This window comes from Hemicordylus capensis, chromosome 4 (genome assembly GCF_027244095.1).
Source record: "Hemicordylus capensis ecotype Gifberg chromosome 4, rHemCap1.1.pri, whole genome shotgun sequence".
Taxonomy (NCBI): domain Eukaryota; kingdom Metazoa; phylum Chordata; class Lepidosauria; order Squamata; family Cordylidae; genus Hemicordylus; species Hemicordylus capensis.
In genome coordinates this window covers 306,507,121-306,520,608 of record NC_069660.1, presented here as the reverse complement: position 1 = coordinate 306,520,608, position 13,488 = coordinate 306,507,121, and the positions used below count along the sequence as shown (strand labels likewise).

Here is a 13,488-nt window from a genome sequence, read left to right as displayed (position 1 = left end):
CATCACATGTTTGGGCATCTTTCAGCAAAAGTGGAGATGTGATTTTTGTAATGCGGATCTCAATTACTTCTGCACAGTGCATGCCTGCCTATTATTTTCTGCAAACATGTGTGGTTCTCCATTTAAAAGAACAGACAGCACTCTGACTGTTGCCTGTTACGATTACAATTGCACATTGCATGGTTTAATCCAAAATGAGAAACAACAATATATATTGATGCATTTTAGTGTTGCCGCAGTATATGCAACTGGGTTTTCAAAACACACAAAAAATGCTGAATGTAATTTACATAGCAAACAAAGAAAAGAAGATGGTTCTCTGTCCCAAAGGGGCTGACAATCTAAAAAGAAATACAAGGAAGGCCAGCAACAGACACTGAAAAGAAAGTTGTGCTGGGATTAATTGAGACAGTTGGTGTCAAAGAAGACAGTGACCACTTTTGAAAGGTGCCTTTGCACCTAGTTAGCAGGGGAAGTACCTTGTGCAGCTATCTAGTTCCCCCCCCCCATGGGGTGGGTTCACACATTACATGGAACTTGAGGTTCCCCCAGCTTGAGATACGGAGAGAACCTGAAGTTGGTGCTGCAGACAGTCACACATCTCAGTTTGTTGGAAGTAGTTGAGTTGAGCCAGAGGTCGCTCCCTGGCTGGACCTCCCAGTGAAGCCCTGGATGCTATCCCAGCCTGCCTTGCATTGGCTCATAGCCATTGGTCTTGATGCCAAAGTGAGCGGGCTTGCTTGGAACACACCAGCAGTTCCTGAAGAGTGTGGGTTCCAACATAATGTGCATCTCAGTGGAAGAAGCACTTGGTTTGGCAAGCCAATTTCAAATCTTGGTTAAAGATTTTGGTTGTGGCCCAGAGTGAACCTCAGCTTCCTGCCTTGGTGTGATTTCACACAATTGTGGATAGCTAGGTAACTGAGGTTGCAAAATAGATTCCATGTGATGTGTGAACCCACCCATAGATTCAAAAATATTTGCAACCCACTGCCTATTCAGAGTACTTAATCTGCAACTGCTAATATGCACAGTGCTTTGGAAGCAAAAAATCATGCCCATTCCCTACTGGATTTCTAAACTAGCAGATGTCTCAGGTTGCTTCATTCTGATGCTTTTGTTATTCGTGTCTGGAAATGTATGTAACCCAGGATTGAGAAACAGTCCTCCACTGGCCACTTACCATCATGCTTGGAAGACTTTCATGGACCCTAGCAACACCCATGGCAACTGCAAGAGAGCCAAACAAATTGGCATGAAACAGAGCCAACAAAATTAGCTACTCAAATGTCAGTCCATGGAAAGAGAGGAGCAGTTGCTAATGTTTTTGTTCTGTCTGATCATAACTCCCGAGGGTGGGGGAGAGAATGATGTGTCCCATTTGGCTCTCTGCTCACCAGGGTGAGTATTCAAAAGACCTCCCTTCTCCTCCCACACCAGAATTTTTATTTTCTTTCTCATTCTGCAAATCTGATGCCCATTGTGCAAATTCTGATGCCCATTGTGATTGCTGAAAAGTTTTGCTACTGCATCCTTTAATTTTAGTTTCTGTGTGTGGGTAGATTATTATCACGCAAAACTATTCTGAGTTGCGTGAAAGGTACAAGAGGTGTTCAAGCTGGGAGGGCCATCTCAGAGTGGAGGTGGAATGAGGGACGAAAGGTCACACAGAAAAATGGGAGATAAAAATTCCAATAAGCCAAGACATGTAATTGTCTCTTTTATACATTACAAGAATGTTTTCTTTGTTTGTAGTGGAGACTCACACCTTACGCTCATGTCCAAATGGCTCAACAGTGAAACAGATTCTTCCCCTCAGAAGTGAGAATTATCTTGCCTAATTATTGAATCAATCCAAATTCATTAACATCTCCCCTCACAAGCCCCCTAATGCCCTGTGCCCCATCTGCTCCCCTTCCATGGATCACTGGAATATTAAAAGGAGATCAACAAATGCTTCCCATTTTCAATTGGTTAGCAACAACATGCTCTCTTTCCTACATCTCAACTTAACTTGGGCTGCAAGAATCCCTGTTCAGTAGGAACACAGTGAAGGATGGATTTGTATGTATATTTGCAAGCCATCCCATTGTTCCATTGTATAGTTCCATTGCACCATTGTATATGGTACAATAGGTATCTGACTTACCTTCCATGAATCACCATTTTGCCTTTGACTCCAGAAGGTGGATCTCAGGGATTTTTATTTTTGTAAAAACAAAGCACAAATTTGTAAGTAGTCATGTTGGCCCATTAGGAAAGAAAATCCACAAGCCAAAGTAGGGAAATACTGTTATTGAGACCAACTGAACAGTCACAAGCCTGCAAGTTCTCCAGAACGTTTCATAAGAAGCTCCTTCTACTGAGTCAGAAAGGGTTCCCTGAAGGTTGAAAGTTGTCCACTGTCCACACTCATCATCTTGGTGCTACAATCAGGGTAATGAAGACTCTTTTCCTCCTAGGTATGGGTTAGGAAAGCCACTAGGTAGTAGCCACTGACGGTGTGCTGTCTCCCTGCTTCCTCCCCACACACATCCCTGATGTCTTCAGTTACTTTGTCATTCAGGGAAAGAATTAATTAACTTGACATATGTAGCATATTTCCTTCTCCATACTGGAGATATAGGCCATATTCAGATGTAACATGAAACCGGAGTTAAAGGGGCCTTCTGTTGAAATTTGTGTAAATCCTAATGTGTGCAACCATAGTTTGGACAAAAATTGGACCTGCGGTTTCCTTCCCCAGACTCCAATTGGTACCTTCAGTTTGTAGTGACTGTCACCACCTTTAACTCAGATTCCGCAGTGCCAGTGTTACGTCCAAACATGGCACCGCAGTCTCGCGATCTGGCAACCAGAGTTGAGGGAGGAAGCTCCTCCCTCACTCCAAATGCTATTGGCTGCTGAGGCTGTCCGTCAGTCAAGAAGGAAGTCCAGGCAACCAGTTCCCCCTCCTCCCTGCAATCTCACTGACTGCAGAGAGATTGCTCTCCATTATGACTGAATTTGGACAGGAGAGCAGGGGAGGGGGAGTAGAACAGTGGGTGCTTCGGACTCATGGTTCTGCATTACAGTATGTGCAAATGCAACCATATAATGACAGTCTCCGAGCACCTTCTGTCAATGCAGTGTTTCCTCAAAGTTCTGTATACATTTCCAAACTCCTTCCAGGATTTTGTAGAGTTCGGTTTAACACCTGCCAGAATTTAAGTTTGGCTGTAGGAAAAATAAAAATAAGGCCTTTTGTGATTACAGGATTTATATTGAGCACCAAAGCATCTGGGAGGAAGTCTCGTATCTCTCTCTAAGCTAACATGAAACAGGCTTGGGGGAAAGCTACCAGAGCCTGTAATAAACCCTTTGCATGTAGTTTTGGTTGCTTGGATTGGAAGGCTTGTTCAGACAGACAAGGACTACACAGTTTCTTCCCCCACCTACCCACCGCAATGTTCAGGAGTCTAAAAAATCAGTTTGGAAATGATTGCTTAGTTGTGTTTGACCTAGCATCCAGGACTTGGACAAAACAAATAATAATTAAAATGTTGACATTTTAAGCAAATCTAATATAGTGCAAACAATGTTATTGGTCAGTTTAGAACTGGAAAGATTATAATTTCCCCCCATAAGTGTTCTAACAATACAAGTATACAATATACAATACTTGTAACTGGTGACCTCTTTCTAAACTGAACTATAGAGAGCTTCTCCATCACTAATTTGGGCTCTAACACTTGCATGCACTGGTATGGATCCTAGCATGTTGTCTAATAAATGAATGGTTGGCAAACAGCTGTAATCATATTCTGCTAATGAAGAAGAAGAGCAAGGGGTTATATAAGCCTTAAACTGCAGTTCCTTATGGAGAGAGGCTATAGCTCAGGGATAGAGCATCTGCTTGCATGCAGAAGGTCCCAGATTCAATCTCTGTCATCTCTAGCTAGGACTGGGAAAGGCCCTTGTCTGAAACCTGGAAAGCTGCTGCCAGTGAACAATCAGGGATGTGCACAAATAGACTTTTTTGTTTTGATTTGTACCTGAATCAAATAATCCCCGATTTGTTTTGGGTCCGAATCTCCCCCCCGCCCATCACCTCAGATTTGATTTGTACCCAAATTTTCCAAATCTGAATCTGAATCGATATGGGGCAAAAAAGTGGGGTGGGTGGTTGTGCCCAATGGGTAGAAGCTACCACCCGAATTTCAAAGAAATTGGGCAAAGCAGTGATTTTTAAAGCATTTTGGCTTTAAGCTTTTCCCCATAGGGAATATTGGGGATTTTATTGCCATTTCATTCATGTTTGTCATTGAATCCAATCTCATTTCCTACCAGAGAATCTACTCTCAGAATAACACCTCAGAAACAACAAAACCCAGTGCCCCCTGGGCTTGTCGTTTTGGGGATGGTTGGTGCCCTATATGCAGTACACCACACCCTGCTTGGGCCACTCTCGTGCCCCCCAAGTGGAGTTATGGGGCTGCTGAAATTCCCCATTATTTCCTGGGGGGGGAACCCTAAAGACACGAAAACTTCAGAAATTCTTTAAAAATCACCCCTTTCACCAATTTCTTTGAAATCTGGGTGGTAGCAGGCACCCATTGGGGCAATACCGCCTGACTTGCTCTTCTACCCCCCAAACCCCTTTTCTTCCCCGAATCTGCCCCAGAGACATGCCAACTTCAAAAAATTTTTTAAAATCACCCCTTTGCCTAGTTCCTTTTAAATCTGGGAGGTAGCTTCCTTGCACCCATTGGGAACTACCATCTACCACAACCTGCTCTGGGCCAACCTGGTGCCCCTCACGTGGGCTGCTGAAATCCCCATTATTCCCTATGGGGGAAAGCTTAAAGATGCTGCAAATTCAAAAATTCTTTAAATATCACCCCTTTGCCCAATTTCTTTGAAATTTGAGTGGTAGCTTCCACCCATTGGGCATTACTACCCAACCCACTTTGGCCACAAAATGGAGGTCCAGATCCTCATATTTTTCAGTTCCAAATCTGGAGTGATTTGTTTTGTAACTGAATCTGGGCAATTGAGGACAGGGGTGATTTGCTTTGTCTACAAATCGCCCGAAACAGCCAGCTTAAGGTACAAATCATTTTGTACCCGAATCGTTTCACACATCCCTATCAGCAATGCTGAGCTTGATGAACCAATGGTCTGACTCAGTAGAAGGCAACAACTTCTGTAACTTCTGCTCTAAGTTTAAGTAGGCATTAAAGGTAAAGGAGGGCAGCACCCAAACAGCAGCAAAGGAAGAGATGAGCTCCAATAAGGCCCAAAGCTTGCTAGAATAGCCCCGTTTTGTGTGAACTTGTGCCATTAGGAGAAACTCTTTTTGGTGAGTGATCAGCCTTGCCTTTATGATTCTTTATATTTTATATGATGAAGATAGATCACCACAGAGGCGCTCTTACCCCTGGACTTTGGGGTCAAAGTCCAGGGCCTACACCCCCCCTGGGGGGGGGCCCAAATCCTCTTTAGTCTGTCCTGGTGGTGTGGTTTGTGCCCTCAAGTACCTATGTGTTAAAAAATGATACTTAACTTGCAGCAGGGGCAGGGGGGCGAGGAGGCTCTAATGGTCTTTAGGTCCAGGCTCCAAAATTACCTAGGTGCACCTCTGGATCACCAAAATGTGCCAGGCCTACAGAGATTACATTTTCATATTTTGCATCTCATTGATCTTTACCTCCTCCTTTTTTTTGCTTTCAGTAGGCGATGACCACACACCTCTCAGCAGAACTATAAGAATAAGGCATTTCATTTTATTAAAGAAAACAAATAAACCCCAGCATGAATTACAGAATAGTATTTTAGAGTTAGAAGGAACCTTGGAGGTCTTCTAGTCCAATGCCCTGCTCAGTCCAGGAATCTGCTACAGCATCCCTGACAGATGGTTGTCCAGCCTCTGCTTGAAAACCTCCAGAGAAGCAGAGCCCACCATTGTGTGAGGAAGACTATTCCACTGTCAAACAGCCCTTACAGTTAGGAAATTCTTCCTAATGTCTAGCCTATATTTGCTTCCTTGTCATTTTGACCCATTGATTCTAGAGCTGCCTAAGGATATGCAGAACTGGTTCACTTGCGAACCAGACCGCTGCGAACCAGGCCGAGTGGTTCAATTTCAAACCACTTTGAACTGGTGCAAGCTGCTTTGTCTAACCGATCAGCCCAGCCAATCGCTTCGTCTGAACCAGTTCACTTTGGCGTGGTTCGGTCCAAATTCAAAACAAATCATGCCAAACGGTCCATGCACACCCCTACTCAGGAGCAACAAAGAACAAGTCTGCTTCTTCTTCTGTGTGACAATCCCTTATTTGAAGATGGTAATTATATCTCCCCTTAGGTTTCTCTTCTCCGGGCTAAACATACCTAGTTCCTTCAACCATTCCTCACAAGGCTTAGTTTCCAGACCACTCACCATCTCGGCTGCCAACTTTTGAAACCTTCCAGTTTATCAACATCCTTCTACAGATTCTCATGCCTGGCCCAATAGCACTTTCTGCTCTTGTGTTCTGAATACACAGAACTACAGGATCACACCCCCACCAGCTCCGATCTTACCAGTTTTTGAGAACAGTATCCTCAGCATTAGGCCACCCCCTGCCCATGTTCCTGGTGGGATTCTGCATTGCTCTTCCCTCCATCTGTTTCTGAAGTCTAGTTTCCAAACTGAGATGAATAGCAGCCTCCAAGCTTCTGCCTGGCACTCAGCATATTGGTCTTGCTTGAAGAGTGGGTGGAATTGATAACACGGCATGGGTCTTCGGAAATGCAATCCATCATTTCTTTTCCTGCCCCAGGAAAGAAGGAATACTGATGAAGTCCCTGCTTGGTGCCTTTCAGTGGATGGAGATTTGAGCAGCTCATTTATTGGGCTCTCTCCTGCATCAATTTGTCATGCTTCCTTTCAGTCGCCATGGTTTGTTTGTTTATTCTACAAGAATAAGCATAAGCATACATCATTCACAGCTCCTTCAGCCATGTGTCATTGTGGAGGCTAGTCACAGCTTAGTGCTAAAGTATATGCCTTCTATGCAGAAGGTCCTGAGTTTATAAGTATACATAAAGGTGCATTATATTGGCCCATCTAGTCCAGTTCTCTCAACTCTGACTGGCAGCAGTTCTCCAGGGCTTCAAGTTGAGACTGAGCCTGGAATGATCATCTGGAGATGCCAGAAGTTGAACCTGGGGTCACGGATTGCCTCTATATAGATGACATTTCACACCCAAGTATTTAAATTAGCCCTAAGCTATATCAGGAAACTGCAGGGTGTGCAAATCTCAGTTTAGAGAATATACTTGCTATATAAGTTCAAGTCCACTGAGATATTGTATTGATAGTTACTGAATAACTCAAGAGACAAAGCTTCTGTTGATGCAGAGCATCTGCGTGCTAGTACTCTATTGCTCCCCTCACCCCCTGCCACAGCCTCCCTCACCTCAGAGATCTCCCCACTCTCACCTGAGCCACCCTCCTGCTCCTGCTCCTCCATCCCGTTGCTTCCATCCTTCTCACCCCTCTTGCTCACTGCTCCATCCCCCTCACCTGTCTTGGTCGTGGCTGCAATGTTGCTGGTGCCTATTGATGAAGCTGCAGCCTCCTATCCCCAGAGACCTCCCCACCCTCACTCGAGCCCCTTTCCTGCACCTCGCCACAGGAGCAGCAGCAGCAGTGGTTGAACAGGCCCTTCCTCACTGCCAGCACCGCCATGGCTGCTCGTTCCTCTCAGGCTGCTGACAGACTCGGATCCGTCCCTCGCTCTTCCCCTCTGTCTTTTTCCCTTCCCTTCTTCCTGTCTCTTTCTTTCTTTCCTTCTCTCTCTCTCAGTCTCTCCCCCTTCCTAAGTAAACAGATCTTGTTCATCTTGTTTCCTCATCTAATTCACACAACAGCAACGTCTTTCAGCTGAAGGGGCTCTTTCCTCCTTCATGACCCCTCTCTTCACAGACCCCTGCCCTCTATCCTTATATAGATAGATAGATAGATTCCTCTCCTCTACAATCAAGAACATCTTCTGACCAGTAACAGTTGCATTCCAACTGACCTTAACCATCACAGGCTCCTCCTCCCTATCTGCATATGGAATCCCCACTGCCCAGTCACAATGGTGCTTTTGCTCTCACAGGCCCTCCTCCCTATCTGTATATGGAATCCCCACTGCCCAATCAGGTGCTTCTGCTCACGAACTCTCACAAGATCTTCCACGCATGGGATTAGCCACGGATATACCTTAGAGAATTATATATATTAGCTGATCTGCAGAGCATCTGCGCCTCTAGATCTCCCTGTCTCTCCCCCCATCTTCCTTTCCCCCCTCCCTTCAGCCCCAGTCTCAACAAAACAATAAAAATAGATAGAAAGATTAAAACAAGTATTTATTGATTTATTGATTTATTTGATTTCTATATCGACCTTCCAAAAATGGCTCAGGGTGGTTTACACAGAGAAATGATAAATAAATAAGATGGATCCCTGTCCCCAAAGGGCTCACAATCTAAAAAGAAACATAAAATAGACACCAGCAACAGTCACTGGAACTGTGCTGGGGGTGGATAGGGCCAGTTACTTTCCCCCTGCTATATAAAGGGAATCACCACATAAAAAGGTGCCTCTTTGCCAAGTTAGCAAATTAAAATTCAAAATGTTAAAACTATTAAAAACACAATTAAAACAATATCTAACTTAAAGCCTGGGTGAACCAATGTGTCTTGACTGCCCTTTTAAAAGTTGTAGGAGATGGGGAGGCTCTTATTTCAGCAGGAAGTGTGTTCCAAAGCCTTGGGGGCAGCACAGATAAGGCCCGTCCATAAGTAGCCACCAGACAAGCCAGTGGCAACTGCAGACGAACCTCTCCAGATGATCTCAGTGGGCGGTGTGGTTCATAGCAAAGAAGGCATTCTCTTAAATACCCAGGGCCCAAGCTGTTTAGGGCTTTATAGGTTATAACCAAGACCTTGTATTTTGCTTGGAAACATATTGGCAACCAGTGTAGATCTTTTAAGACAGGAGTGATATGGTCTTTCCGAGATGACCCAGAGGCTGCCGCATTCCAGACCAACTGCAGTCTCCGGACTACGTACAAAGGCAGCCCCACTGCCTTTGTAGTTTGTATTTTAGAGGCATGTTACCTCTGAGGCTGGAGGTGGCCTATAGCTGCCAGACTAGCAGCCATTGATAGGCCTGTCTTCATGTGCACGGTCCTTTTTCTACAGTCTGAAAATGGCTTCTGTATGGAAGATCCATGAGTCTGCATTCTGACTGGGTCTGAGTAGAAGCCTTCCTGCTAATCCCTATCAAAGCACAGAGGGTTCAGCACTTGTGGTGTTTCTCTAGCACCAAGCTTTTTGAATCCAACCCTAGGCAATTTGGCTAGAGGAAGAATATAATGAAGGAACTTTTGCTTGGGGAAAGGGAAAAAACAGCCTCTTGCCAAAAATGTATCAACACTTGCATACAACAGATCGTTTGCAGTCTTTTTTGTGATATGTTAGTTAAGACTGTTTCATACTTGGCACTCTTCTGCATTGCTCTTCTGCTGTTTTGGCAATTTTTTTCAGCAGATGGCTTGACGTGCTGCATTTAATGAACCACCAAGTTCCAAGCCGTCGTGGCATCCTCTGGTTTTTCAGCATATTCCTGGGAGCTGCTGTCATGAATCTATCAGTAGCAAGGGAATCCACATTGCAGGTGAAGGAAGGGCAATCTTTGAAGACCAGAGATGGCCACCATTGTCAGGAAGAACCACAGAACACAGGAAGCTGCCTTATACCGAGTCAGACCATTAGACTTATCTAGCTCAGTGTTGTCTACACACTGACTGGCAGCAGCTCTCCTAGGTTTCAGGCAGGAGTCTTTCCTATCCCCATTCCTGGGCCTAGGATTGGACCTGGGCCTTCTGCATGCAAAGCAAATACTCTACCAGTGAGCTTTGGCTGCTCTAACCCAAAGGGTGGCATACATGGATCTCCCATATCCACACGCTGACCATACCAAAACCTGCTTAGCTTCAGCAAGGTATCTGTGTGCCCTTAGCCCATACTCTGGGACCCTGAGTAACTATGAGGCTCTACACATGATCAAGGTGTAGATCCTCAAGGGGTCTGGTGGAGAGAGTGGGCTTTGCCTGTTCTCCCCACACACAAGCAGTCGCTCATTGCTGGGTGGCCAGATCCCAGAGGTAAGTCCTGCAGTGACCCCACACTCTTTCAGAAACAATCACTGAGGTGGATTCCCTCCAAGCTGATGAACTGTTCCCAAGAGTGAATTTATGTTATGTATATAATATATTATTACTATAACATACCACTCTCCCCCCCCCCATGTTTACTTGTCTTTCGAGTGGGTCCACATACAACCAGAGATTGTCTCCTGCTGGAAGTTTACAACATCCCTTTTGTATCCCTGTTAATGACACTGCAGTGCATTAATAAGAATAAGCCATAACAAATTAGTGGAATTATTTACTTACAGGAGTTGCTCTCATTTCTGGGTGAGAACTCTCTTTAAAATATTATTGTGACATGGCAGAGAGCAAGGCTCTACACATGATCAGTGTCTAGAGCCTGTAGGGCGTCTGCAGGGAGAGCTAGCCCGCTCTCCCCGCAGATGAGCAGGGAGCTGCCCCTGGGTCGGATCGGCTGCCCACATGATTACCAGCCCTGTAACGGAGCCAGTAGGGGCAGCGAGGATTGGGGGCTGTCCAGCCCCTGGAAGTCCCAGGATGCCCCACGCGAGTGTGCGGGGCATTCCAGGGAGACCCCCAAGGCCAGGGGGCTTCGAGGAGCCCCTAGTCAGGGTCTCCTTGTGAGTCGGTGCAGCACAGAGTGATTCCATGATGACTCATGATCACCAAAATGGGGTAAGCAGAGCGCTTAAAGTGGGGGGTACTTATTGAGGTTTGCTGCCAGGAATCATGTTGGGAGGGCTCGGCTCGCTTAGCCCGCTTTCCCGCAGTTGTGTGAATCACCTCAGCATATCAACCTAGGACCGGGTAGATCTGGGTTCAAATCCCCACTCGGCCATGAAATTCATTAAGTGAGCTTGGGCTTTCAGTTGAACTTAACCCACAGTCTAACTTACCTAGTCAAATGGGAGTGTACATACCACCCCAAGGAGCAACCTGAAGGAAGGATGGGATTAAAACGTCATGAAATAACCATGACTGTGATCCCATTAGTGAGATACAAGCAACCACAGGGTGGAAGTCCTTCTATGTTACCTGAACCGGAAGAGAAGGGTATAAGTAAAGAGGGTCTCAGTCTTGAAAACAAGGAGATTTTGAAAAGCAGAGAAGAGGTGAAGAGACGTTAGCCTGGCTCAGGCAATTGTTTCAATCTAGGTTTAATGTTCTCCTACAACTGACTGTGCAGACCTTTCAAGAAAGCATCGGGCTTCTTTGTTTTTGGGCACACAAAGGTGCAGATTTTCGTACACTGGCACAAAGTCAAGTCGCTGATGGCTTATCACTCACACAAAAGTTGACTGAAGAGCATTCCCATTTAAATTGCAGCATCCATCACATCCCATATGCACCGTCCCTGGAAGTACAATCTCATTGCTGCAACTCACTTTCTTTTTGGATACAGGAACATCACTGCCTTAGAATTAAGATCCTGGGGGATTGCTACTACTGTGTCTCTGGACTCCCGGAACCTCGCCAAGACCATGCTCATTGTTGTGTGGAAATGGGACTCAGCATGATCAAAACAATCAGGTAATTCATTTGCTTTCTCCTTTTGTTTCACTGCCACCGTCACGCTATGCTCTACTCTCTGATTTTTGGCTCCTTGTGGCTAGACTATAGACTGTCCTCAAATTCTCTCTTGTTGCTTTGTTGCCTCCTAGGCATGTGGTGTTATTGTGGGCAGACACCACTTGCTTTCTGGAATGAGGGGTTTGCCAGAGCAACACAGGTGCTTTCCTGGATGGCTTTCGCTCTTGATATTTGGGGGTTGATTGAGGTTACTCATGGCTGCTGGGCGGGGAGGGGAGAAACCATGCAAGCCCCAAAGCATACTCTTTTTAATACAGCAATTGTTTGCTAGTTATATGTCCATCACATGAACCTACCCAGGTATTGAGATGAGACACACAAACCCTGCTCTCTGGCCTGTCATTGGCAGACATCCAGACTAATGCTGCACTAGTCCAAGGCTCTGCTGTGTTGGGAGCTTGTGTTCCAGACTACTACTGTTGCACCAGTACAACAAGGTGCAGGTGCACAACTGTGGTGCACCTCTTGCTGTGAAACCTCTTCCTCAGTCCATACATGTGGCAGGGAAGGATGCAAAGCTAACCACAATCCTTGTTGCGTAAGTGCAGTATTTGTGCAAGTGGACAGAGACCACAGGTGATCACACAACTTTGAGCCTCCACTCAGTTATGCGACACTCTTGCTCCAACTGAGGAGAGCAACTGGGGAGAGCAGCTGGCCCTATCCATCCCCAGCACAGCATCCTTCCAGTGGCTGTTGCTGGTGTCTACCTTATGTTTCTTTTTTCGACTGGGGACAGGGAGCCATTTTATTTATTTATTGTATATCTATGTCAACTGCTTTGGGAACTTTGTGTTGAAAAAAGGTATATACGTATTGGTCGTCATGTGCATCTTTGTTTATTGCGCTAGTGTCATCTAGTGCATCTAGATGTCAGCCATTATCTCAGTTTCACTGGGCAGTGCCTAGAGGCAGGGTTTATTCTGTGGTGGTGCTACAGGTGTGGAATGGAACGCCCTCCCCGGACAGATCCCCCAAGCAGCGTCCTTGGTCATTCAAACAAGGGCTATGAAAACTCTCCTGTTGCATGAAGCTTTTAACTGAGTTGTTTTGTTGGCGTTTTTATGCTGCTGCTTTCATGGAGCATCCTGTAAGTAATGTAATGGCATTTTTGTGGACTGTGTTTTTAGTGTTACTGGCAGATAGCCAGAGTAACACTGCACTACTGCAACCATGTTGCTCTAGTGCAGGCTTCCCCAACCTGTGGCCCTCCAGATATTGCTGAACTACAACTCCCAGCATCCCGAGCCACAATTTATTGTGGCTGGGTATGCTGGGAGTTGTAGTTCAGCAACATCTGGAGGGCCGCAGGTTGGGGAAGCCTGCAATGCCAGGAGGCTATAGTGACAAAGGAAGCTGCCTTCTACTGAGTCAGACCCTTGGTCCATCTAGCTCAGTAATGTTTACCTGGACTGGCAGCAGCTTCTCCAAGGTTACAGGCAGGGACGACTCAGCCCTATCTTGGAGATGACAGGGAGAGAATCATCATCATCACCATCATGATGCAGACTGATTATAAGGAAAGACGCAACAAAGTGGCTGCAATGATCCACTGGAATTTTTGCAAGAATTACAAATTGCCAGCAAGCAAGAATTGGTGGAATCCTTCGAATGAGAAGGTCACAGAAAATGAAGAGGCAAAAATCCTTTGGGATTTTCAAATACAAACTGATAGGCAGTTAGCACACAATATGCCTGAACTGACAGCCAT

The 13,488-nt window shown here is 45.6% G+C and overlaps 1 protein-coding gene and 1 long non-coding RNA gene across 4 annotated transcripts in view; one reads left to right on the top strand and one right to left on the bottom strand.

The window, feature by feature from the left end:
• Positions 1 to 13,488, top strand: part of ADCY8 (adenylate cyclase 8) — a 196,553-nt gene that overhangs the window by 94,742 nt on the left and 88,323 nt on the right. For all 3 annotated transcript variants that reach the window (XR_008306004.1, XM_053244776.1, XM_053244775.1), the window contains exon 5: positions 11,590 to 11,717. Coding sequence is in view for 2 of the 3 variants with exons in the window: in XM_053244776.1 (XP_053100751.1) it covers positions 11,590 to 11,717 (128 nt within the window). In the remaining variant the exon portion in view is untranslated. The remainder of the gene's footprint in view (positions 1 to 11,589; positions 11,718 to 13,488) is intronic.
• Positions 5,750 to 8,088, bottom strand: LOC128322805 (uncharacterized). Its single transcript, XR_008306007.1, has 2 exons — positions 7,550 to 8,088; positions 5,750 to 6,937 (listed from the first exon to the last, which is right to left on the bottom strand). It is a non-coding gene; the product is annotated as an uncharacterized LOC128322805 (long non-coding RNA).